The following is a 24,102-nucleotide window of genomic DNA, read 5'->3' as shown; positions in this document are numbered from 1 at the left end:
ATATCAATTTCTGTAATATGTCTTCCATTCTATAAAATGAGACCAGGAAAACTAGAATACAACAATAAATACCATACAAAAACACAGTGCAAAGTCGCTGTTTTAATCCAAAACCATGGTCAAAGTTTTTTTTTTCTCATTACGCACTGTGTGCTGCAGGAATTTTTTTTATACCGCGCACACTGACCACATAGACCCATTCTTTCATATGCAGACCTACCAGCTTTCTCTCACTAGATTTGAGGGCGCTAGAATTTAGGCGTACTAGTACGTCAAAAACCCTGGCTCGTAAGCCGTACTAGTACAGCCGAAACCCTGAAAGGGTTAAAAAGACAACCAAAATGCAGATGTTATATACAGCAGGGCCCCACTTATACAGCAGGTTAGGTTCTGGGCTACTGCTGCAAAGCAAAAATTACTGTAAAGTGAATCATAGCTCTTTTCACTTTCAAATACATACAAAAGCCAGATAACATGTTTACACTATCATATATTAAGTGAGCAATATAGCTAGGCTTAAAAATGTATACCTATACGTAGTGCACATATTACTTATCAAATGCTATGTGCATCGTTACACGTCTTCCAGTCAGCCATTCTCATGGGTTAAGCCAGTCAGCCAACCCAGCTTCCTAACCCAGCTGAGAGAGAGAAGTAAGCCACGCAAGTTCCTCTGAAGTATTGTCTCATATATCGCTTTGTGCTCCCAGTTGGATGCCAGTTGGATGCTAAGAGTGGTTTTCACCATCCCTGTGGCATAGAGTGGCTTAGTTAATTAAGCCACCTTCGTGAGTAGTGAGTGGCAGTGCGCGCCAGTGAGCGCCAGCGAGTGAGTCACGCTCCCTTCACCCACCCGCTACCCACTCTTCACTCATCTACCTGTGGCTTTTTTTTTCCACCCTTGTACCGGGTCCTAGTACTGTTTTGGCTCACATAATTGGTCAAGAGATTGTAGCTGAGCACCAACGATAAGCCAGTTATGTGAGTTCACCCAGAAAGCGCATTTCTTCACGACAACAGTGTGAGGAATCATCACTGTTCAACGCCGTCTACCACTCCAGACTTCAGTGATAATTTTCTGTTTAGAGACATTTTCCTGCATTTAAAAACATTTGCGTGTGTGAGACTTTTACAGTGAATTTCTTGTGTACTCTAAGCCTTGTGTTTTCAGTGTAGACTCAGTGTTTCTTTGACTCATTATTTTTGCAATATTTTTCAGTGTTATCGCTCATCTCATATTTTTTTATCTGTGTTTTTTTTTTTTATGCTACTCTCTGTCTGAAGTAAGTATTGTTGTGTAGTGTACCAGTCATTCACTGCGTGTGAAGTAATTCATTATTTTTATTTATCTATGTTCTTTCAGCATTGTATTCTCCAGTATTTGTCGTATACTAAATTATCCATTCATTTCTATATGTACCTTTTTTTTTTTTTTCGTATGCCAGCAGTGTCTCATTCCCTGATTTTTTCGCAGACTTGTGTACCATTATTTTTGCCAGCAATTTTTGTCGTATCAGTCACAGCAAGATAGTGTTGTAAGAACATTGATAAATAATATACAATCCTTGTGTGTGCCCCGCCACTTGTAAGTGCTGTGCCCCCCGCCACTTGTAAGTGTTGTGTGCCCCGCCACTTGTAAGTGTTACACTTCCAGTTTTGTTTCTTGTTTTATATTTATTCATATTTTTCTTATTTCTTTGAACAAATTCACTCTTAGTGTAATTTCAATTTCTCTTTTTTAATGTAGAGTGTTTTCTTTACTCTGTTTGAGAGTAAATTTTTTGTCTAATTTACAATTAAGAGTTAAAGTGTTCAGTCTTTCTTCATATTTTTGTTTTATTATTTAACCTACATTTTCCCAGTGTAACTTTATTGCTGCATTGATTATTTCTGCCCCTTATTTTGTTGCACTTGTTCTGCAGTGAATTTTCTTTTATTGATATTTTTATGCATTATTATTCTCAGTTCATTATTGTTTGAGTGTCCTGTTTTTCATTTTATTATTTTTCCTCATGTTGTCTTTGCATTATATTTTAATTTTGTTCATGCATTCTTAGAAAATAATTAAATTTCCCAGTTATCTCTCTTTGCATACAATTTAGTGATTTTATTTTATACTTTTTACATTGATTTACAATTTTATTAGTTAATTTCTTTATTAGCAAGAGTACAGACAGCTCATTTTGCATTTAATTCAGTCCCCAGTAATATTTTTACTTGTAAATTTCAATGTGTTTCTTTATCTTGGCCAGCAGTCCCTTACATTGAGTTGTCCTTCCTCTTGCAGTGTATCTTAGATTTTTTTTTTATTACTTCTGCAGAATTAGTTGCATCTCTTTTATTTCAATTTTACCATTTTATATCAATTTTATTATTCATTACTTTTTGCCTTATTTGTTCTTGTACAACTTCTTTGCAATTATGCCTGACATACCTTCAAGTGATACTTTAGTGAATGGCGACACTCAGACCTCTCAGGCTACTGCTGCTCCTGTCATCAGTCCTCATAGTTCTTTATCGACTGACAGACCGACCCAGACACTGAGACATTATAGTTTTACTCGTGATTCCCTTGATGCCTTACCTTTATTCAATGGCCAGGTACATAGTCTTGAAGCATGGTTTACTGCCATTCGTTCTCGTGTTAATGCTCTACTTGACGGTCCTCCTTCAGAGGAAAGTCTTATCAGACTTGCGAAAGCAGCTCTTCATCGGTCCCCTGCTGCTGTTCACGTTGTTGATCTCCTTGAAATGCAAGACTTCAGGAATCTTACTAAGTGGTCACAATATGAAGAACTGATTCGTTCTTTCCTCGTACCAGTAAAAACAGCTGATCCATATGTCGTTCTTAGGGAACTAGTGAATGCTACACCCACGACTAATGAATCGTTGAGTGCATTTGCTGTTAGGTTAGATAAACTTTTATCATCATTTATCAATGCTGTCCAGTCCTCAGCTTTTGTCCCTGACGAGGATAAACCATCAACAGCATCATTTGCTAAAATAGCAGCTTTTGGAGCAATCAAAGAACTAATGCCGCCTGCTTTTGTGTGTGCTTATGAGGCTAATCCTCCGACTGTGACGATGGAACCACTTACAGCCCTAAATCATGTACGTTCCTTGTGCCCCCAGGGTACTTTCTCATGTATCAAAAGTAATTTCACACCTATGCCTCAGTCTGCACCACCTCTTGTTTGTGCCACAGAGACAAATCGTGGTCGTCAATCATCCCAGCGATCACCAAGGACCAGTGTACAGAGTCATTTTAAACCTCGTAGTATTCATAGTACATTCAGTAACCATAGTCAGCGGACTTGTTACAACTGTGGTTTCCGTGGCCATATTGCAATTAATTGTCCTGATAGTCACCCTAAGAGGCGTCATACTGATGATGAGTACCAGTCAGATCTTCCCTACTGTACTTATTATAGAATACATGGACATGACACATCTGAGTGCAATGCTCTCTACAACCTTAAGTACTCTAGATCTTTCCGTGGCCATTCCAACCGCAGAACCAGGAGAGGAAACAGACGTCATGGTTCTCAAACTAACCAGAACCAGGCTCATTCTTCCAATTCAAGGGAATTCGAGTGCCCCAGTCAAACCGTCCCATGGTGACAGTAGGTGATAATGAGCACACCATCCCCGTTCACAATTCCTTTGAAGCCTTAAGCAGTCTTGAGAATGACAATCCTGCTGATGATGTTGCTTCACACGTCTCTGACGTAGATGATTTTGGGGATGAAGTGGAACAAATCTTTTCTTATGACAATCCACCTTTTTGTTTGCACATAACTTCCAATGCAACCATAGGCCCTATAGTGCAAGCATCTGTTCATAATGTGCCCGTTCATTTGTTCATGGACTCTGGTGCGCAAGTCAATATTATCAGGTCTAGTTTGTTTAGGGATAAGCAGTTACGACATGTCTTTCTCATAGAACCGACTCGTGTCCTCCCTTAGTGGAGCAGCTGGTTCTCACCTGCGTGTCCGAGGTCAGACTTCCCTCACTTTTTCTATCCAAGGTAGAGACTTTACTGCTTCCTTCCTTGTTGTCGACCGGATTACTTTCCCTGGTGACCTTCTACTGGGATTTGCTTCCATGCGAGACTTACGCATTGTGCTCGACCCTTATCGATGGCATGCCCAAATTGATGACTTGATCGTACCATTTTGGGGTTACCAGCTTGGATCCGAGATCTGCCATACTGCCGCAGAGTACGACGTTCGGATTAAGTCCTTACAGGCCAGTGCATTTTCCAGTAGCATACCCAAGCGGTCAGGCACTGGTGATCCTGTCACTCCTGTCTGTGTTCCTGCAACTTCAGACTTGCAAGATAGTGTCCAGTTACCTCAAGTGTCCGAGGACGCTCTGACTACCTTGAGTGCTGAGCCTATCCCTGCAATGTCTGCTAGTTCAAGTAGTAGTTTCTCCACAGGGGATGCCTTGTCGGAAAACGATTACTTGAAACTAGTAATGCCATCTGTTGTTGATGTCATGTGCCGTCTGCAGAAAGACGTTTCTGTCACGGCTAGTGCCCTCACTAGAGTGTCTGTTGTTGTTCCTAGTGTTCCTGATGGTGATAACGTCCTAGTTGACAGTGATTCTTGCAAAGTAAAAGGTCTATTTGTTGAACCATCCTTACATGTTGTAAGAGATAGTAAGATCCATTTCTTCCTAGCTAACACTTCTGGTCAAAGTGTTTGTCTCAGAGCAAATACCAATCTTGTTGACCTTGTTCACTATCCTTACCCTGTTCAGGTAGAGGATGAGTTCTCTCTTGACCAGTGGGTCGGTGCTATTTCTACCGGGAAGACCTCATCCACTTCACTGGATCAATCTGTTCCACCAGTGGAGGAGAAAGACTTAGCTCCCACTGACTTCCCGGAAGAGGTCAAGCATTTGTTGACTCTGTTGAACAAACGTCGTAAAGCCATTGCCTTACCAGGTGAGAAGATGGGTATAACGAACTTACTGTCCCATCATATTCCACTTGAACCTGGAACTAGACCCATCTATATGCCTGCATACAGAATGCCTCATTCACAAGTTGCTGTCGCAGAAGAATTGATCAATCAAATGCTTGATGATGGCGTTATTGCACCTAGCAATTCACCTTGGAATGCGCTCTTGATCCTAGTGCCTAAGAAGGATGGTACTTGGCGCCCAGTGATTGACTTTAGTAAGTTAAATGCGAAAGCTATTCCAGATCGCTTCCCACTTCCTGTACTGGATGATCTTTTACGTAACATTGGAGATAACAAAGTCTTTTCAACCCTGGACTTGTTACAAGGGTTTTGGCAAGTCCCTCTTCACGAGGACAGCCAAGAGCTAACTACATTCTCCACTCCTACAGGTCATTATCACTTCCTCCGTATGGCGTTTGGATTACAATCCTCCCCTATCACGTTCTCAAGGCTCATGACTAATATATTTAGAGGTCTCATAGGTAATGCACTTATGGTGTACTTAGATGACGTAATCATCATGTCTAAAGACGTGGATACACACTTGAAAAGACTTGATGTAGTACTTGGTAAGCTTGAAGAAGTCAATTTAAAGATCAAACTGTCTAAATGTTAATTTTTCAGATCAGAAATTAACTTTCTTGGTCACGTAGTCACTCCTAGAGGGGTTACGACTAACCAAAGTAAAGTAACTGCAGTATGTATTAAAATTAACATTTCATGTGGTAAAAAAAATTTTTTTTCATACTTTTGGGCGTCTTGCACGGATTAATTTTATTTCCATTATTTCTTATGGGGAAAATTCATTCGCATAACGATTATTTCGCATAACAATTATCCCTCTTGCACGGATTAAAATCGTTAACCGGGGGTCCACTGTACTAAATTTTCCAACTCCCAAAACTGCTGATGCCGTAAGATCCTTTGTGGGCTTAGCAGGTTTTTATAGATCTTTCATTGCCAATTTTTCTTCCATAGCTGCTCCTCTAACTGAGTTGCTTAAGAAAGATGCTCATTTTGTTTGGACCTTCCGTCAAGAAAGAGCATTCCAAACTCTAAAAGAAAAGCTAACAATTTCTCCAATTTTGAAATTTCCAGATTTTTCTAAGCCCTTCTATCTGACAACTGATGCTAGTTCTATTGGCATAGGTGCCGTACTAGCTCAGAAGAATGATGGCAAGTACAACGCAGTTGCATTTGCTAGCCGAGTCCTTACGAAGGCTGAACGTAATTATACAGTAACTGAGCCAGTAGCTTTAGCAATAGTATGGTCTTCAAAGCACTTCCGAGACATTATTTATCAGTACAGTGGACCCTCGACTAACGCTATTAATCCGTTCCTGAGAGCTCATCGTTAGTCAAAATAATCGTTAGTCAAGTTAATTTTCCCCATAAGAAATAATGGAAATCAAATTAATCCGTGCAAGACACCCAAAAGCATTGAAAAAAAAAATTTTAACACATGAAATATTAATTTTAATACACACAAACTGAAGAAGACATGCACAGTTACATGACACTTACCTTTATTGAAGATCTGGTGATGATTGATGGGATGGGAAGAGGGGTGTGTGTTGATGGTCTTAGTGTTTAGAAGGGGAATCCCCTTCCATTAGGACTTGAGGTGGCAAGTCCTTTTTCGGGGTTACTTCCCTTCTTCTTTTAATGCCACTAGGACCAGCTTGAGAGTCACTGGACCTCTGTCACACAACATATCTGCCCATAGAGGCCTGTACCTCCCATTCCTTTATGACATTCCTAAAGTGTTTCACAACATTGTCAGTGTCACCATTAAACACTTGTTCAGGTTTCAGTCTTTCACTGTCTATGTACTCCTTGAATTCCTGCACATATTTTTCAGCTGCTTTTTGGTCCAAACTGGCAGCCTCACCATACCTTATCACACTATGCATGCCACTACGATTCTTAAATCTCTCAAACCAACCTTTGCTGGCCTTAAATTCACTCACTTCACCACTAGTTGCTGGCATTTTCTAATTAAATTGTCATGCAACTTCCTAGCCTTTTCACATATGATCGCTTGAGAGATGCTATCTCCTGCTATCTGTTTTTCGTTTATCCATACCAATAACAGTCTCTCAACATCTTCTATCACTTGCGATCTCAGTTTCGAAAACATAGTTGCACCTTTGGCAAGAACAGCTTCCTTGATTGCCGTTTTCTTGGCCACAATAGTAGCGATGGTCGATTGGGGTTTTGTGTACAGCCTGGCCAGCTCGGAGACATGCACTCCACTTTCATACTTAGCAATGATCTCTTTCTTCATATCCATAGTAATTCTCACCCTTTTTGCTGTAGGGTTGGCACTTGAAGCTTTCTTGGGGCCCATGGTGACTTATTTTGCAGGTGCAATCACTAAAAAGGCTGTGATAATATGAAATGTTCCGATTGTATGCTTGGAAGCGACTGCGGTGGCTGGCTGGCTTGTAAACACTGGCCAGAAGTGGACGCGTCTCAGACGGAACGAATAGTGTTGGTCGAGTTTTTTAGCGCTAATCGAGGCAAAATTTTTGTGATAAAATGTACCGCTAGTCAGATTTATCGTTAATCGATGCCATCGCTGGTCGAGGGTCCACTGTACTCTGTTCATGTCTTGACAGACCATGTTCCACTACTGGAAGGTTAGCCAGATGGCCCTTGACTATCCAAGAGTTCAATCCTACCTTTGAACACTTACCTGGCAAGTCAAATGTAGTCGCAGATGCTTTATCGCAACATGTTAGTATAGTAACTGCAGACGCTCCATTTACTGCCGAAGATATAAAGAATGCTCAACGAACAGATCCCATGTGGTTTGGCGTGATTCGATTCCTGCTCCAGGAAGATCTTATTCTGACTGTGAAGCCACCAGCACCCATCAGTGACTTTGTCATGAACCAAGAATTACTGTATCGAACAGCCGAGTTGGGTACTCCTAGCAGAAGAGTATACCAGTTAGTAATTCCCCAGTCACTAGTGAATGTAGCCTTACAGCTAGTTCACGATGTACCAGGTGTTGCGCACCCGGGTATGGATCGTTCGGTAAAACAAGCCAGATTGAAATACTTTTGGACTCGTATGGCAAATGATTTTTCTGAGTATGTTAAGAAATGTAGTGTCTGCATGAAACATAAAGGTAATGCTAATGGTCCTAATCCAATCCAAGTGTATCCAACTACTAGCGAACCGTGGGAAAGAGTTGCACTAGATCTGTTAACTAATTTCCAATGTTCCCTCCAAGGCAACAAACATCTGTGTGTTATGGTAGACCATTTCACCAGATATTGTGAGTTAGTCCCTATTGCAGATAAGACTGCAGAGACAGTAGCTAAAGCTTTTAAAAAATGCATTATCTGCAGGCATACCACCCCTAAGTCCCTACTAACAGATAATGGTGGTGAATTCTGTAATGAGATTCTTGAAAATTTGTGTACCTTGTATAAGATCTCTAAATCCACCATTGTTCCTCATCATCTTGCCAGCAATGGGTTAGCGGAACGAACCAATAAGAAAGTACTTGACGTCTTGAGAGCCACTATCAATCCCAACAGTGAAACTTGGGATGAAGTTATACCTGATGTGCAGTGTGCTATAAATTCTGCTTACAATGTTTCTATAGGTGACACTCCACATTATGCATTGTACGGTGTAGATAAACGTTTGCCTTATGAGTTGTTACATTCTAACCCGAAACCAAATTACAACCCTGATGATTTCATAGCAACTCGTACCAGCCTAGCTCAAAGCGTCTTTAGAAGAATCCGTGAAACACTTCATAAATCAACAGCAGAATTTACAAGAGTCGCTAACACTCGAGCAAAGCCGTCCAAAATCAAAGTAGGTTCGAGAGTTATGCTGACTAACTTTAACAAAACGTCTGCAATGCCTAAGCTTGATCAAAAGTTTGTTGGTCCTTATCGAGCAGTTGAACATATCACTGGCAATAAATATAAGGTTAGAAAAATTTGTACTGGTCAGTATAAAGAATCGCATTTAGATCATATGAAGTTAGTATGTGATGATAATGATGTTCCAACCCAGACTAATGTGACAGACTCTGACAATCCACCTGATCCTGTACTCTCTACCTCTGATACTCAGTCAGACGATCAACCTGAATGTCGTTATTCCCTACGTACACGACAGGTATTCAGAAATCCTCAAGTATCATTTGTAACTACCAATTCAGATTTGCCTCAAATACAGCATGAGTTAGCCAGTGCAACAGAGTTTGATCCTCCCAGAGATGACACCCATTCTGCATATGTCAATCTCACCCTAGCAGAGTTGGGGTTAAATGTAAATAATCTGTATAGATGAATAATTACAGTATCAACTTATCAGTATTCAAGAATTTTTTTTTGTGTTCACGTTCTCTCCGAATTCTGAGTTAACAGTCTAGATTTGAGTGCACCGAATCTGCCTTTCTGTTAAACACTTCTTTCTTTGTATATATTTCTTCCTCAGAATCCGTAGATCACATGAATACAGATCGATCGATCAAATTTTTTTTTATCACTTCTATTGTGTAATCCCAACGTTGAGTTTCATTCGATGAGTTGTGCTATATTATACCATTACAGTAAGTTTCATTATAGTCAACTGAGTAAGCTTGCATTCCAATATTCTACTTATGTATGTTATAATGTTCAATTGCTGTGTACTTGGACATTGTATAGAATCAGCCCAAGCCGTACACCTGCCATCTCGTTTGTATTAGCTGTATGTCGGGACGACATACGTTAGCGTCGCCGAGCTCTCAGTAGTAGTACCAGTTCCTAGTAACCAGTGTACCAGTAACCAGTGTACCAGTAGATGACTCACTACCAACCGTATGTTAAGAAATGTAGTGTTTGTATGCAACATAAAGGAAATGTCAATGGTCCTAATCCAATCCAAGTGTACCCAACAACTAGCGAACCAAGGGAAAGAGTTGCCCTTGATTTATTAACCAATTCTAAATGTTCCCTCCAAGGCAACAAACATCTGTGTGTTATGGTAGACCATTTCACCAGATATTGTGAGTTAGTTCCTATTGCAGATAAGACTGCAGAGACATTAGCTAAAGCGTTTAAAGAACGCATTATCTGCAGGCATACCACCCCTAAGTCCTTAGTAACAGATAATGGAGGTGAATTCTGTAATGAGATTCTTGAAAATTTGTGTACTTTGTACAAAATCTCTAAATCCACCATTGTTCCTCATCATCCTGCCAGCAATGGGTTAGCTGAACGAACCAATAAGAAAGTACTTGATGTTTTGAGAGCCACTGTCAACCCCAATAGTGAAACTTGGGATGAAGTTATACCAGATGTTCAATGTGCCATAAATTCTGCTTTCAATGCTTCCATAGGTGATACTCTACATTATGCATTGTATGGTGTAGACAAGCGTTTACCCTATGAGTTGTTATATTCCAATCCGAAACCCAATTACAACCCTGATGATTTCATAGCAACTCGTACAAGCATGGCTCAGAGTGTTTTAGGAAGAATCCGTGAAACACTTCATAAATCAACACCAGAATTTACTAGAGTACCTAATAGCCGTGCTAAGCCATCAAAAGTTAAAGTAGGTTCAAGAGTATTTATTTTTATTATCACACTGGCCGATTCCTACCAAGGCAGGGTGGCCCGAAAAAGAAAAACTTTCACCATCATTCACTCCATCACTGTCTTGCCAGAAGGGTGCTTTACACTACAGTTTTTAAACTGCAACATTAACACCCCTCCTTCAGAGTGCAGGCACTGTACTTCCCATCTCCAGGACTCAAGTCCGGCCTGCCAGTTTCCCTGAATCCCTTCATAAACGTTACTGTGCTCACACTCCAACAGCACCTCAAGTATTAAAAACCATTTGTCTCCATTCACTCCTATCAAACACGCTCACGCATGCCTGCTGGAAGTCCAAGCCCCTCGCACACAAAACCTCCTTTACCCCCTCCCTCCAACCTTTCCTAGGCCGACCCCTACCCCGCCTTCCTTCCACTACAGACTGATACACTCTTGAAGTCACTCTGTTTCGCTCCATTCTCTCTACATGTCGGAACCACCTCAACAACCCTTCCTCAGCCCTCTGGACAACAGTTTTGGTAATCCCGCACCTCCTCCGAACTTCCAAACTACGAATTCTCTGCATTATATTCACACCACACATTGCCCTCAGACATGACATCTCCACTGCCTCCAGCCTTCTCCTCGCTGCAACATTCATCACCCATGCTTCACACCCATATAAGAGCGTTGGTAAAACTATACTCTCATACATTCCCCTCTTTGCCTCCAAGGACAAAGTTCTTTGTCTCCACAGACTCCTAAGTGCACCACTCACCCTTTTCCCCTCCATCAATTCTATGATTCACCTCATCTTTCATAGATCCATCCGCTGACACGTCCACTCCCAAATATCTGAATACATTCATCTCCTCCATGCTCTCTCCCTCCAATCTGATGTCCAATCTTTCATCACCTAATCTTTTTGTTATCCTCATAACCTTACTCTTTCCTGTATTCACTTTTAATTTTCTTCTTTTGCACACCCTACCAAATTCATCCACCAATCTCTGCAACTTCTCTTCAGAATCTCCCAAGAGCAGTGTCATCAGCAAAGAGCAACTGTGACAACTCCCACTTTGTGTGATTCTTTATCTTTTAACTCCACGCCTCTTGCCAAGACCCTCGCATTTACTTCTCTTACAACCCCATCTATAAATATATTAAACAACCACTTAAACCTACCCCATACCCCTTCGACCCCATTGCCTATGCTCTCATTAGCCCATCTATCCTCCAATAGCTGTTTATATCTTACCCTAACTGCCTCCTCTTTTAGTTTATAAACCTTCACCTCTCTCTTCCCTGATGCTTCTATTCTCCTTGTATCTCATCCACCTTTTACTCTCAGTGTAGCTACAACTAGAAAGTGATCTGATATATATGTGGCCCGTCTATAAACATGTACATCCTGAAGTCTACTCAACAGTCTTTTATCTACCAATACAAAAGCCAACAAACTATTGTCATTTCGCCCTACATCATATCTTGTATACTTATTTATCCTCTTTTTCTTAAAATATGTATTACCTATAACTAAACCCCTTTCTATACAAAGTTCAATCAAAGGGCTCCCATTATCATTTACACCTGGCACCCCAAAGTTACCTACCACACCCTCTCTAAAAGTTTCTCCTACTTTAGCATTCAGATCCCCTACCACAATTACTCTCTCACTTGGTTCAAAGGCTCCTATACATTCACTTAACATCTCCCAAAATCTCTCTCTCCTCTACATTCCTCTCTTCTCCAGGTGCATACACGCTTATTATGACCCACTTTTCGCATCCAACCTATACTTTAATCCACATAATTCTTGAATTTACACATTCATATTCTCTTTTCTCCTTCCATAACTGATCCTTCAACATTACTGCTACCCCTTCCTTTGCTCCAACTCTCTCAGATACTCCAGATTTAATCCCATTTATTTCCCCACCGAAACTCTCCTACCCCCTTCAGCTTTGTTTCGCTTAGGGCCAGGACATCCAACTTCTTTTCATTCATAACATCAGCAATCATCTGTTTCTTGTCATCCGCAATACATCCATGCACATTCAAGCATCCCAGTTTTATGTTTTTCTTCTTCTCTTTTTTAGTAAATGTCTACAGGAGAAGAGGTTACTAGCCCTTTGCTCCCGGCATTTTAGTCGCCTCATACGACACGCATGGCTTACGGAGGAAAGATTCTTTTCCACTTCCCCATGGACAATAGAAGAAATAAAGAAGAACAAGAGCTATTTAGAAAAAGGGAAAAAACCTAGATGTATGTACATATATATGCATGTGCGTGTCTGTAAAGTGTGACCAAAGTGTAAGTAGGAGTAGCAAGATATCCCTGTTATCTAGCTTCTATACTGTTGTATCAGGGCGCCTCTGCAAAAACAGCGATCATGAGTTAGGTGAAAGCGTTGAATGGTCATGAAAGTATTTTCTTTTTGGAGATTTTCTTTCTTTTTGGGTCACCCTGCCTCAGTGGGAGACGGCCGACTTGTTGAAAACAAAAATATTACTTATTTTAAAATATTTTTGTCCTTAGCTTGTAGTGAGTGGTAAATATATTTATTATAGGAAGTCTGAATAAATGAAGAATGGGTATAATTGAAAACTGCTTCATTAGAGATATGCAGTAAGGTGAAGTGCCGTAAAGTGGGGCCTTCCTTGCCTGTAGAAAGGCATAAAGAGAAGAAAATCCAGCACCAGTTAGGTAAAAAGCTCAATTCCCCAAGGCTCTGTCCTGGTACCACTGCTGTTTCTTATCCTCATAGCAGACAGACAAAAACAAGTCACAGTTTTGTACTACCATTTGTGGATGACACTTAAAGCAAGCATGAAAGTCACTTCGGTAGAAGATACTGAAAAATTACAGGAAAATATAGAGGGAATTTTCCAGTGGGCAGTGGAGAAGAATATGACATTCAAAGGTGATAAGTTCCAGCTGGTTAGGCATGGAAAGAAGGTAGAACTCAAAAGGAACACTGTGCACAAAACTCAAAAGGATCATCAAACAGAATGAAAGAAACATATGAAAGACTTGGAAGAAATTTTGTCAGCTGACCTTTCTTTCAAAGAACAAAGGTCCTAACAACCAGGAGGATGATGGGATGGGTAATGATAACCTTCAAAACAAAGGACATAATGCCAATGGTTACACTTTTTAAATCACTTGTGCTCTCTCATTGGGAATATTGCTCAGTGTTGACAGTCCCATTCAGGACAAGAGAAATATCAGAGCTGGAACAAATACAAAGATTGCTTACGACCAGCATAGAGCCAATAAAGCATTTAAATTACTGGGAATACCTTAAAGTCTTAAATATGTACTTACTGGAGTGGAGGAGAGAGAGAGATACATGATAATATACAGCCTCTCCTCACTTAGCGACGTGCTCGTTCACCGGCAACTCGGACTTACGACAGGCTCTCTGACCAGTATGCATACCTAAATAATGCATATTAGAGCTGATTTCCTCTATTCTGTGTATTACAGTATACAGTACACTACTGTATAAATATTTAAAAATATACCAGAAATGTTATATATGCTGCAAAGGTGACATTAAAATAATATCAAAGATGGTTGACACAAACCCACTACCTGGAGTTACCATAATAAATTCCTCACTTAGCGACGAATTTGTTTACCGATGTGGTCTTAGGAACAGAGCTCCATCATTAAGTGAGAAGAGGCTGTATATACCTGGAAGGTGCTTGAGGGCCTTGCCCCAAATCTGCACAATGCCATAACATACTGGAACAAGAGATATGGGAGAAAGTGCAAGATAAACCCAGTGAAAAGCAGGGGTGCAGCGAGCATGATAAGGGAACATTGTATCAACATGCATGGCCCCAGATTATTCAGCATCTAACGAAAAAATATCAGAAACACTGCTGGGACAAGTATAGAAGTCTTCAAGAAGAAACTGGACAAGTATCTTCACCAGGTGCCAGATCAACCTGGCTGTGATGGATATGTGGGGTAGTGAGCCAGGCAAGCACTAGACGAGCCTGACCCACGGCCAGGTTCCAGGAGTAGAAAAGCTCTTGGAACTCATCAAAAGTATAGATCCCTAAATTATAAATACTGAATTATGTAAACTCATATGTAAGTGCTCCTGGGTCATCCATGAATTATATATTTTACTTTACTTTTGAATGTGTTGCTAATTCTCAAAACACATTGTTGGATAAAAATACATAAACCATTCTTTATGGTATAGTACTATAGACTTTATATATATATACTATATACATCTTTGAGACTAGTCGCACTTATGTATACAGTATACATTTTAATCACAGTGCCCTAAAATATATTGAGCAGGAAATTTTAGCCACACGAGAAATGGGTCCATTCAGGGAGTGTGCACAGTATAAAAAAAAAAGTCCTGCCCCACCTAGCACATGATGGGAACAGTTAATCCTTGACCTTGTGTTTGGGTTAAAATAACAACATTAGGGCATTTGAAAGACTGAAAGACATACAGTGGACCCTCGACCAGCGATGGCATTGATTAACGATAAATCTGACTAGCGATACATTTTATCGCAAAAATTTTGCCTCGATTAGCGCTAAAAAACTCGACCAACACTATTCGTTCTGTCTGAGACGCGTCCACTTCTGGCCAGTGTTTACAAGCCAGCCAGCCACCGCGGTCGCTTCCAAGCATACAATCGGAACATTTCATATTATCACAGCATTTTTAGTGATTGCACCTGCAAAATAAGTCACCATGGGCCCCAAGAAAGCTTCTAGTGCCAACCCTACAGCAAAAAGGGTGAGAATTACTATGGATATGAAGAAAGAGATCATTGCTAAGTATGAAAGTGGAGTGCATGTCTCCAAGCTGGCCAGGCTGTACACAAAACCCCAATCAACCATCACTACTATTGTGGCCAAGAAAACGGCAATCAAGGAAACTGTTCTTGCCAAAGGTGCAACTATGTTTTCGAAACTGAGATCGCAAGTGATAGAAGATGTTGAGAGACTGTTATTGGTATGGATAAACGAAAAACAGATAGCAGGAGATAGCATCTCTCAAGCGATCATATGTGAAAAGGCTAGGAAGTTGCATGACGATTTAATTACAAAAATGCCAGCAACTAGTGGTGAAGTGAGTGAATTTAAGGCCAGCAAAGGTTGGTTTGAGAGATTTAAGAATCGTAGTGGCATACATAGTGTGATAAGGCATGGTGAGGCTGCCAGTTTGGACCAAAAAGCAGCTGAAAAATATGTGCAGGAATTCAAGGAGTACATAGACAGTGAAGGACTGAAACCTTAACAAGTGTTTAATGGTGACACTGACAATGTTGTGAAACACTTTAGGAATATCATAAAGGAACTGGAGGTACAGGCCTCTATGGGCAGATATGTTGTGCGACAGAGGTCCAGTGACTCTCAAGCTGGTCCTAGTGGCATTAAAAGAAGAAGGGAAGTAACCCCGAAAAAGGACTTGCCACCTCAAGTCCTAATGGAAGGGGATTCCCCTTCTAAACACTAAGACCATCAACACACTCCCTCTCTTCCCATCCTATCAATCATCACCAGATCTTCAATAAAGGTAAGTGTCATGTAACTGTGCATGTCTTCTTCAGTTTGTGTGTATTAAAATTAATATTTCATGTGTTAAAATTTTTTTTTCAATACTTTTGGGTGTCTTGCACGGATTAATTTGATTTCCATTATTTCTTATGGGGAAAATTAACTTGACTAACAATTATTTTGACTAACGATGAGCTCTCAGGAACGGATTAATAGCGTTAGTCGAGGGTCCACTGTACTTGTAAAATGGAGATGATTATGATTGTTTTCACACCGGATGTGATTTGCAATAGGCCTCAAAATGAAGGAAATATTAAAGTTTTTAGAGATTTTCCTGAAGAAGGATAGGGCCTTCCATGCACCCCTGTCTGTTTTATGGGTTTTTATTAGTTTAGTTCAATTACTGGAATGACCTAAACCATGACCAATCATTCCTGGTTATATTTTATTAGCCAAGAAATATTGTGTGATGATGGATTCAAAATAGAGGGCAAGTGTTATACAGGAGAGGCCTGGGAACATGATTAATTAAATGAGGAAAGGTTACTCGAGTGGCTGGAATTGTTATTGCTGTTCTTACCGTTGAACAGCGGTTTAGTGCCGATGAAGGTAGCGTAGGTAGCAATGATACGGCCGTGGACTAGATTGGCTTTAATCGGGTAGGAGTGAGTACACAACGGGCAGTGTGAGGAAGTGACCGCAAGCCAGTCCGTGGAGGGGGAGTACCTGTGTACCTCAAGTCGGTCGAAGCGGGAGTGAGAGAGGGTGGACTGTGTGTCCCACCGACCTAGGTAGGCCTACAGAGGGCAGCACTGAATGCCGCGAAATATGAACTAGTCAGAGCAGACGGCTAGGCTGTGTGCTCTGCCAGTACAGGCTGTCTACAGAATGCCTAGTGTATATTTTGAGCATTTTTTAAATTAGGATTTATTGATTCTGGTGCAAAATTACTGACTAATAGGAGCTTTACAGGATAGTTCTCATAGTCCAATGGGCAGCTACTTGCATTCAATTGATAGTGCAATAGCCAAGAAATGGGTCTATTGGAGCAATGGAATTTACCTTAAAGTGAACAAAATCTCAGTACTCCCCGACTTCCAACTTCATGCTTGCATAGTTCGTAAGTTTTATTTACATCAAATTTTGTATTTTTAATGTCATTACCTTTAGAAGAAAAAAAAGATTCATTACCACCCTGGAATTTTTTGGAGGAATAATTGTTATATGGTGACACTTTTAATTTTCGGGGTCATGACAGTGATGGGGGTTAATAAATCCACAAAATACTGATTAGTCAGCACTACATTTTATGAAGTTTTCAATCTGCAAAATTTGACTGTCCACCCTGTGATCAGTTTCGAGGGTTTTTCAACCTTTACATTCCAGCCTGAGGCCAAGCTTCATTGTTGATTGCCTGGTCAACCAGGTTGTTATTGTTAGCGACTTGCTAGCCCACATAGCCAACACAGCCCTTGGTATGGCTAGTGGTTCAATTTTCTCTTGAAAATGTCTACTACTGTTCTGCCAATATTTCTTACACATATTTGCAGGGTGAGTCTTGGGTCATAAATATTGATACAATGTTCTCTTATAGCACCTATGGTACTCCTGCTTTTGACCAATTTTATTTTAAATTTCCTCCTTCATCTCAAGGCTGTTTATTTAACCCTTTCAGTGTCGGTCCCGTAATATTACAGCATGAGAGTCAGTGTCAGTCCCGTAATACAACGCCAAAATTCTAGGTCTTTCAAATCTGGTAGGCCTACATATGAAAGAACAGGTCTGCATGGTCAGTGTGCGCAGTACAAAAAAAATTCCTGCAGCACGCAGTGCATAACCAGAAAAAACTCCAACCATGTTTTTGGTTTAAAACAGCAACTTTGCAGTGTACAGTGGACCCTCAACCAGCGATATTAATCCGTTCCTGAGAGCTCATCGTTAGTCAAAATTATTGTTAGTTAATTTTCCCCATAAGAAATAATGGAAATCAAATTAATCCATGCAAGACACCCAAAAGTATTGAAAAAAAAAAAATTTTACCACATGAAATATTAATTTTAATACACACAAACTGAAGATTACATGCACAGTTACATGACACTTACCTTCATTGAAGATCTGGTGATGATTGATGGGATGGGAGGGGAGAGCGTTGATCTTCTTAATGTTTAGAAGGGGAATCCCCTTCCATTAGCACTTGAGGCAGCAAGTCTTTTTCTGGGGTTACTTCCCTTGTTCTTTTAATGCCACTAGGACCAGCTTCAGAGTCACTGGACTTCTGTCGCACAACATATCTGTCCATAGATACCTGTACCTCTCGTTCCTTTATGACTTTCCTAAAGTGGTTCACAACATTGTCAGTGTACAGGTTGCCAACACGGCTTGCAGTAGCTGTGTCATGGTGATTTTCATCAAAAAAGGTTTGCACTTCAAGCCACTTTGCACACATTTCCTTTATCTTAGAAGTAAGCAACTTCTTCAATTTCTCTCCCCCCTCCTCCGAAGCAGTTTCCTCAGGTCTGCCCTCTTGCTGTTCAAGATGATCTAGCAGCTCATCAGTGGTTAGTTCTTCACTGTCCTCCACCACCAACTCTTCCACATCCTCCCCACTAACCTCCAACCCCAAGGACTTCCCCAATGCCACAATGGATTCCTCAACTGGCATAGGATTCTCAGGGTTAGCCTCAAACCCTTCAAAATCCCTTTTGTCTACACATTCTGGCCACAATTTTTTCCAAGCAGAGTTCAATGTCCTCTTAGTCACTTCCTCCCAAGCCTTACCTATAATGTTTACACAATTGAGGATGGTAAAATGATCTTTCCAAAACTCTCTTAGAGGCAGTTGAGTTTCTGAGGTCACTACAAAGCACCTTTCAAACATAGCTTTTGTGTACAGTTTCTTGAAGTTGGAAATAACCTGCTGGTCCATGGGCTGCAGGAGAGGAGTGGTATTAGGAGGCAAAAACTTCACCTTAATGAAGCTCATGTCCCTAGAAAGTCGCTCTGCCAAGTCTGAAGGATGACCCGGAGCATTGTCTAATACCAGGAGGCACTTAAGGTCTAATTTCTTTTCAATTAGGTAATTTTTCACATTGGGGGCAAATGCATGGTGTAACCAGTCATAGAAAAAGTCCCTAGTGACCTATGCCTTACTGTTTGCCCTCCACAGCACACACAAATTAGCCTTGAGGACATTGTTTTTCCAATAAAGGCTTCACTTTGCAATCACCACTAGCAATGGCACACACCAACAGAGTAAGCCTGTCTTTCATAGGCTTATGTCCTGGGAGTGCCTTTTCCTCCTGAGTAATGTACGTCCTGCTTGGCATTTTCTTCCAAAACAGGCCTGTTTCGTCACAATTAAACACTTGTTCAGGTTTCAGTCCTTCACTGTCTATGTACTCCTTGAAGTCTTGCACATATTTTTCAGCCGATTTGTGGTCCGAACTGGCAGCCTCACCATGCCTTATCACACTATGAATGCCACTACGCTTCTTAAATCTCTCAAACCAACCTTTGCTGGCCTTAAATTCACTCACATCACTAGTTGTTGGCATTTTTGTAATTAAATCGTCATGCAACTTCCTAGCCTTTTCACATATGATCGCTTGAGAGATGCTTTCTCCTGCTATCTGTTTCTCGTTCATCCACACCAATAACAGTCTCTCAACATCTTCTATCACTTGCGATCTCAGTTTCGAAAACATAGTTGCACCTTTGGCAAGAACAGCTTCCTTGATTGCCGTTTTCTTGCCCACAATAGTAGCGATGGTTGATTGGGGTTTATTATACAACCTGACCAGCTCAGAGACACGCACTCTACTTTCATACTTAGCAATGATCTCTTTCTTCATCTCCATAGTAATTCTCACCCTTTTTGCTGTAGGGTTGGCACTAGAAGCTTTCTTGGGGCCCATGGTGACTTATTTTGCAGGTGCAATCACTACAAAGGCTGTGATAATATGAAATGTTCCAGTTGTTGTATGTTTGGAAGCGACCGTGGTGGCTGGCTGGCTTGTAAACACTGGCACCCAAGGGACAAGTGAGGCGCGCTCAGGCCAAAGTGGACACGTATGGTACGGAACGAATAGCGCTGGTCGGGTTTTTAAGCGCTAGTTGAGGCAAAATATTTGCGTTAAAATGTATCGCTAGTCAGATTTATCGTTAATCGATGCCATCGCTGGTCGCGGGTCCACTGTATTTCCATATGGTATTTATGGCTGTATTCTCATTTTCTTGGTCTCATTTGATAGAATGGAAGATATATTACAGAAATGGAGACAATTTTGATTGATTTCATGATGAAAAGTACCTTGAAATTGAGCTCAAGGTAGTGGAAATGTTCAATTTTTGTTACTGTTCAGTACAAATACGCAGTCACGAATGGGTTGATGTTATTTATACAATTATTAAAATAATGCAGTAGTCTGCATAACAGTAAATCTTCTATTTTTTGTGAGAATAAAAATTCAAAGTGGAAAGCAAAAGAATTTAAGAGGGGCTAATGAACAGAGAAAATGTTATTTTACTGCCAGGAATGTCTGCATTGTTTATTCTGGACCCTATTTTGAAATTGGCGTCTTTTGAAATTTGTGTGAAACTGGCCAAATTGCCAATTTCTAACCACTTTATTGAGTAGTTGAAATCGGTAAATGGGCGTTCTACTGAAGCAGCTATGATTTTAGTCAACTGGAACAATGGAATTGGCCGAAAATAGGGCTTAAAGTGGGTAAAACCGCCAATGCGTAAATATCACCGAGATCGCTAACTTCGCGAGAGCGTAATTTCATAAGTTTTCCATCAAATTTCGTACTTTTGGTGTCATTACCATGGAGAAAAGATTCACTATTTTTTTTTTTTAATTTTTCGACAAAGAGAGCGAGTTAAGGATCAGGGGTCTTGACACTGAAAGAGTTAATTAAAGGAAAAAAAAACTGTTTGGTTACAATGGTTTAAACATACAATAGGCCATTTTTAACCTCAAAGGTATACCGTCAATAAATTTAGATGAAAGATGATGAAATATGTGCTGGGTTCTTAGTCTGGCAATCACTGTGGGAAAGAATGGCACTCCCTCCCAGAGAAAAGGCTCTTGCCTTCAGATACAAACTACTCAAACCTCACTACTGCATTTAGGTGATCCAGCATTAGGTATCTCTCTAGATGACATAAAGATACAGTGGAACCTCAGTTTTTATCATTAATTCACTCCAGAAAGTCTTTCAAAAACCGAATTCAATGAAAACTGAAGCAATATTTCCCATAAAAAATAATGTAAATCCAATTACTCTGTTCCAGACACCCAAAAGTATTTACAAAAAATACATTTTATGAGAATAACTACACTTTTACATACAGAAAACAATGAAAAATAAACATAAAGAACTAATGAAATGGATAAATGAACATTTAACATCGCTTTTATCTTTATTGAAGACTCTTGTTGGCGTATGAAAGACGGCGAGGAGGGGAGATGGAGGAGAGGTTATCTCTAACACTATCACTACCACCTTCTACCACCATCACAACCACTACCACCCTCCACCACAATCACTACCACCCCTCTACCACCATCACAACCACCACCACCCTCCACCACCATCACTACCATCCTCTACCATAATCACTACCACCCTCTAACACCATCACAACCACTACCACCCTCTACCACCATCACTACCACCCTCAACCGACGAGAAACAAAGCCAGACTGACTCAGAACGCGTGGGATGCTTTGAGTGGGTACAGGCGGACACATTCAGTACGACAGACCACCGTCAACTCAACAAAAACCAAGGTGATGAACAAAAACTGGGACAATGTTTTGATGAAAAATTCGTCGAAAACCAAACTCAACGAAAACCAGGGCAAACGAAAACTGAGGTTTGACTGTATTATAAGTTTAAGTAAAGTAGCCAGAGAAGCTTGTCAGTAATGGAGAGAGACTTCAGATAATATTTTTACTGCTGGGCAACCCATGGCTAAAAGGGGTTTAATAATACAGGGTGCCTTTCTTTCTTGGCCTATTTTTCACTGTCAATATTTAACCAGACAAGAACACTATTTGAAAGATACAGCCTATGAAACAAATCCAAAACAAAGTTTATTAAGTAAGAATAACAATGTACAGTACTATCTGTGGATTCTAGATCTGTGGGGCTTCTAAGGTAACCCTACACCCTGACTGAAGTAAGAAATTTCCACTAAAACGTTAAAAACAGAAAAAAATTACACTTGTAAATGTGACATTCAGTCCTAATTCTATGGAGAATTCTGGTGCATACCGTGCTATATTTTTATTAAAAAGTTGTTAATGTAGCTTTTAACTACACTGTTTCTTCCTTTGCTTACAATGACTAAATATAAACTGTTTAAGGAAAGTGGAAATATGGCTGCCACACACAGAATTTCAGTGCTTGTACAACACTTAGCAGCTTATAGTTGATGCTGCCAATAATAGTGTAGAAGACAAAGGTTAATGAAGCTTTTATTGGGATTTTTGTCGAGTAGGCTTTCATCAAAGCATTACAACAAAGCTCTACAGAGTTAAGAGCTGAACTAAAGCTTATACTATAATCTATTCTTTTCTTCACAGGGCTTATAGTTATTGATGGTGGTCTGTTATAAGTGCTTGCACAGGCAGTATAGAAAGACAAACCACACCTAAAAGTTATATACTGAAACTTTTACCTTTGCTTTATGATGCCAAAGAAGCCAGAATGTTCTCCAGCATAAGCGGTGATCCCGATTTCCTCCTCAGTTGACGGTAACTTTTTCTTCTTCGCATCCTTATTGTCCCTGTCTTTAGATTTGTCCTTGTCACCCTCAGCATTCTTTTTATCACCTTTCCTTGAAGGCTTATCATCTCCAGACTCCTTGCCATCTAAATTGATGACTTCTCCTGCAAACTCAATGTCTTTAGTGTCAGCATTATCAGAGTTCAATTCCACCACATCATCTAAGTCCTCTTCATGATCATTTTCCTTCCTTTCTTTTCCATTTTCTAAAACTTCTGAGCTATAATCTCCTGAACCTTCATCCTCCATCTGCAAAGAACACAAACAAATTAAAGAATACTATTTCAAACCTTCAAAAAATTATGTAAGAAATAACAAGAGTTGCAAAAATGGGATAATGGGGTTTCAAGCTTATTGACTACATGACAGATATTTATGGCTGCACAGTAACCTTTTCACCACTAGACAAGAAAACTTTAATCCCTAAAATAGGGATTAAAGTAACTCTCAGCGCACACGCACACGCACACGCACACACACACACACACATGGGGTCAGGAGCTGTGACTCAACCCCTGCAACCACAACTTGGTGAGTACACGCACACGCACGCACACACACAGTATCTGGCAGGAAGGCAACAGCGAGTCATGGAACATGACGAGGTGTCAGAGTGGGTGCCTGTAATGAGCGAGGTTCCACAGGAGTCAGTCCTAGCACCTGTGCTGTTTTTGGTGTACATGTAAATGAATGACATAAAGGAAGGGATAGACTCAGAAGTGTCCCTGTTTGCAGATGATGTGAAGTTAATAAGGAGAATTAAATCGGTCGAGGATCAGGCAAGACTACAAAGAGACCTGGACAGGCTACAAGCCTGGTCCAGCAACTGGCTCTTTGAATTTAACCCTGCCAAATGCAAAGTCATAAAGATCGGGGAGGGGCAAAGAGGACTGCAGACAGAGTAAAGTCTAGGTGGCCAAAGACTGCAAACCTCACTCAAGGAAAAAGATCTTGGGGTGAGTATAATACCGAGCACATCTCCTGAGGCGCACATCAATCAGAAAACTGCAGCATACGGGCGTCTGGCAAACCTAAGAACAGCGCTCCGATACCTCAGTAAGGAATCATTCAAGACTCTGTACATTATGTATGTCAGGCCCATATTGGAGTATGCAGCACCAGTTTAGAATCCACACCTGGTCAAGCATGCCAAGAAATTAGAGAAAGTGCAAAGGTTTGCAACAAGACTAGTCCCAAAGCTACAGGGATTGTCCTGTGAAGAAAGGTTAAGGGAAATCAGC

General features: G+C 40.5%; 1 protein-coding gene across 1 annotated transcript in view; it reads right to left on the bottom strand.

The window, feature by feature from the left end:
- LOC128693938 (pseudouridylate synthase 7 homolog) overlaps positions 1–24,102 on the bottom strand; it is a 94,639-nt gene that overhangs the window by 54,881 nt on the left and 15,656 nt on the right. The window contains exon 2 of the mRNA XM_070090989.1: positions 22,755–23,110. Within this exon, the coding sequence (XP_069947090.1) occupies positions 22,755–23,110 (356 nt within the window). The remainder of the gene's footprint in view (positions 1–22,754; positions 23,111–24,102) is intronic.

The sequence above is a fragment of the Cherax quadricarinatus genome, chromosome 33 (assembly GCF_038502225.1).
Source record: "Cherax quadricarinatus isolate ZL_2023a chromosome 33, ASM3850222v1, whole genome shotgun sequence".
Classification (NCBI taxonomy): Eukaryota; Metazoa; Arthropoda; class Malacostraca; order Decapoda; family Parastacidae; genus Cherax; species Cherax quadricarinatus.
Note: the sequence above shows the minus strand (reverse complement) of the source record. Positions and strands in the feature narration are given on the sequence as shown.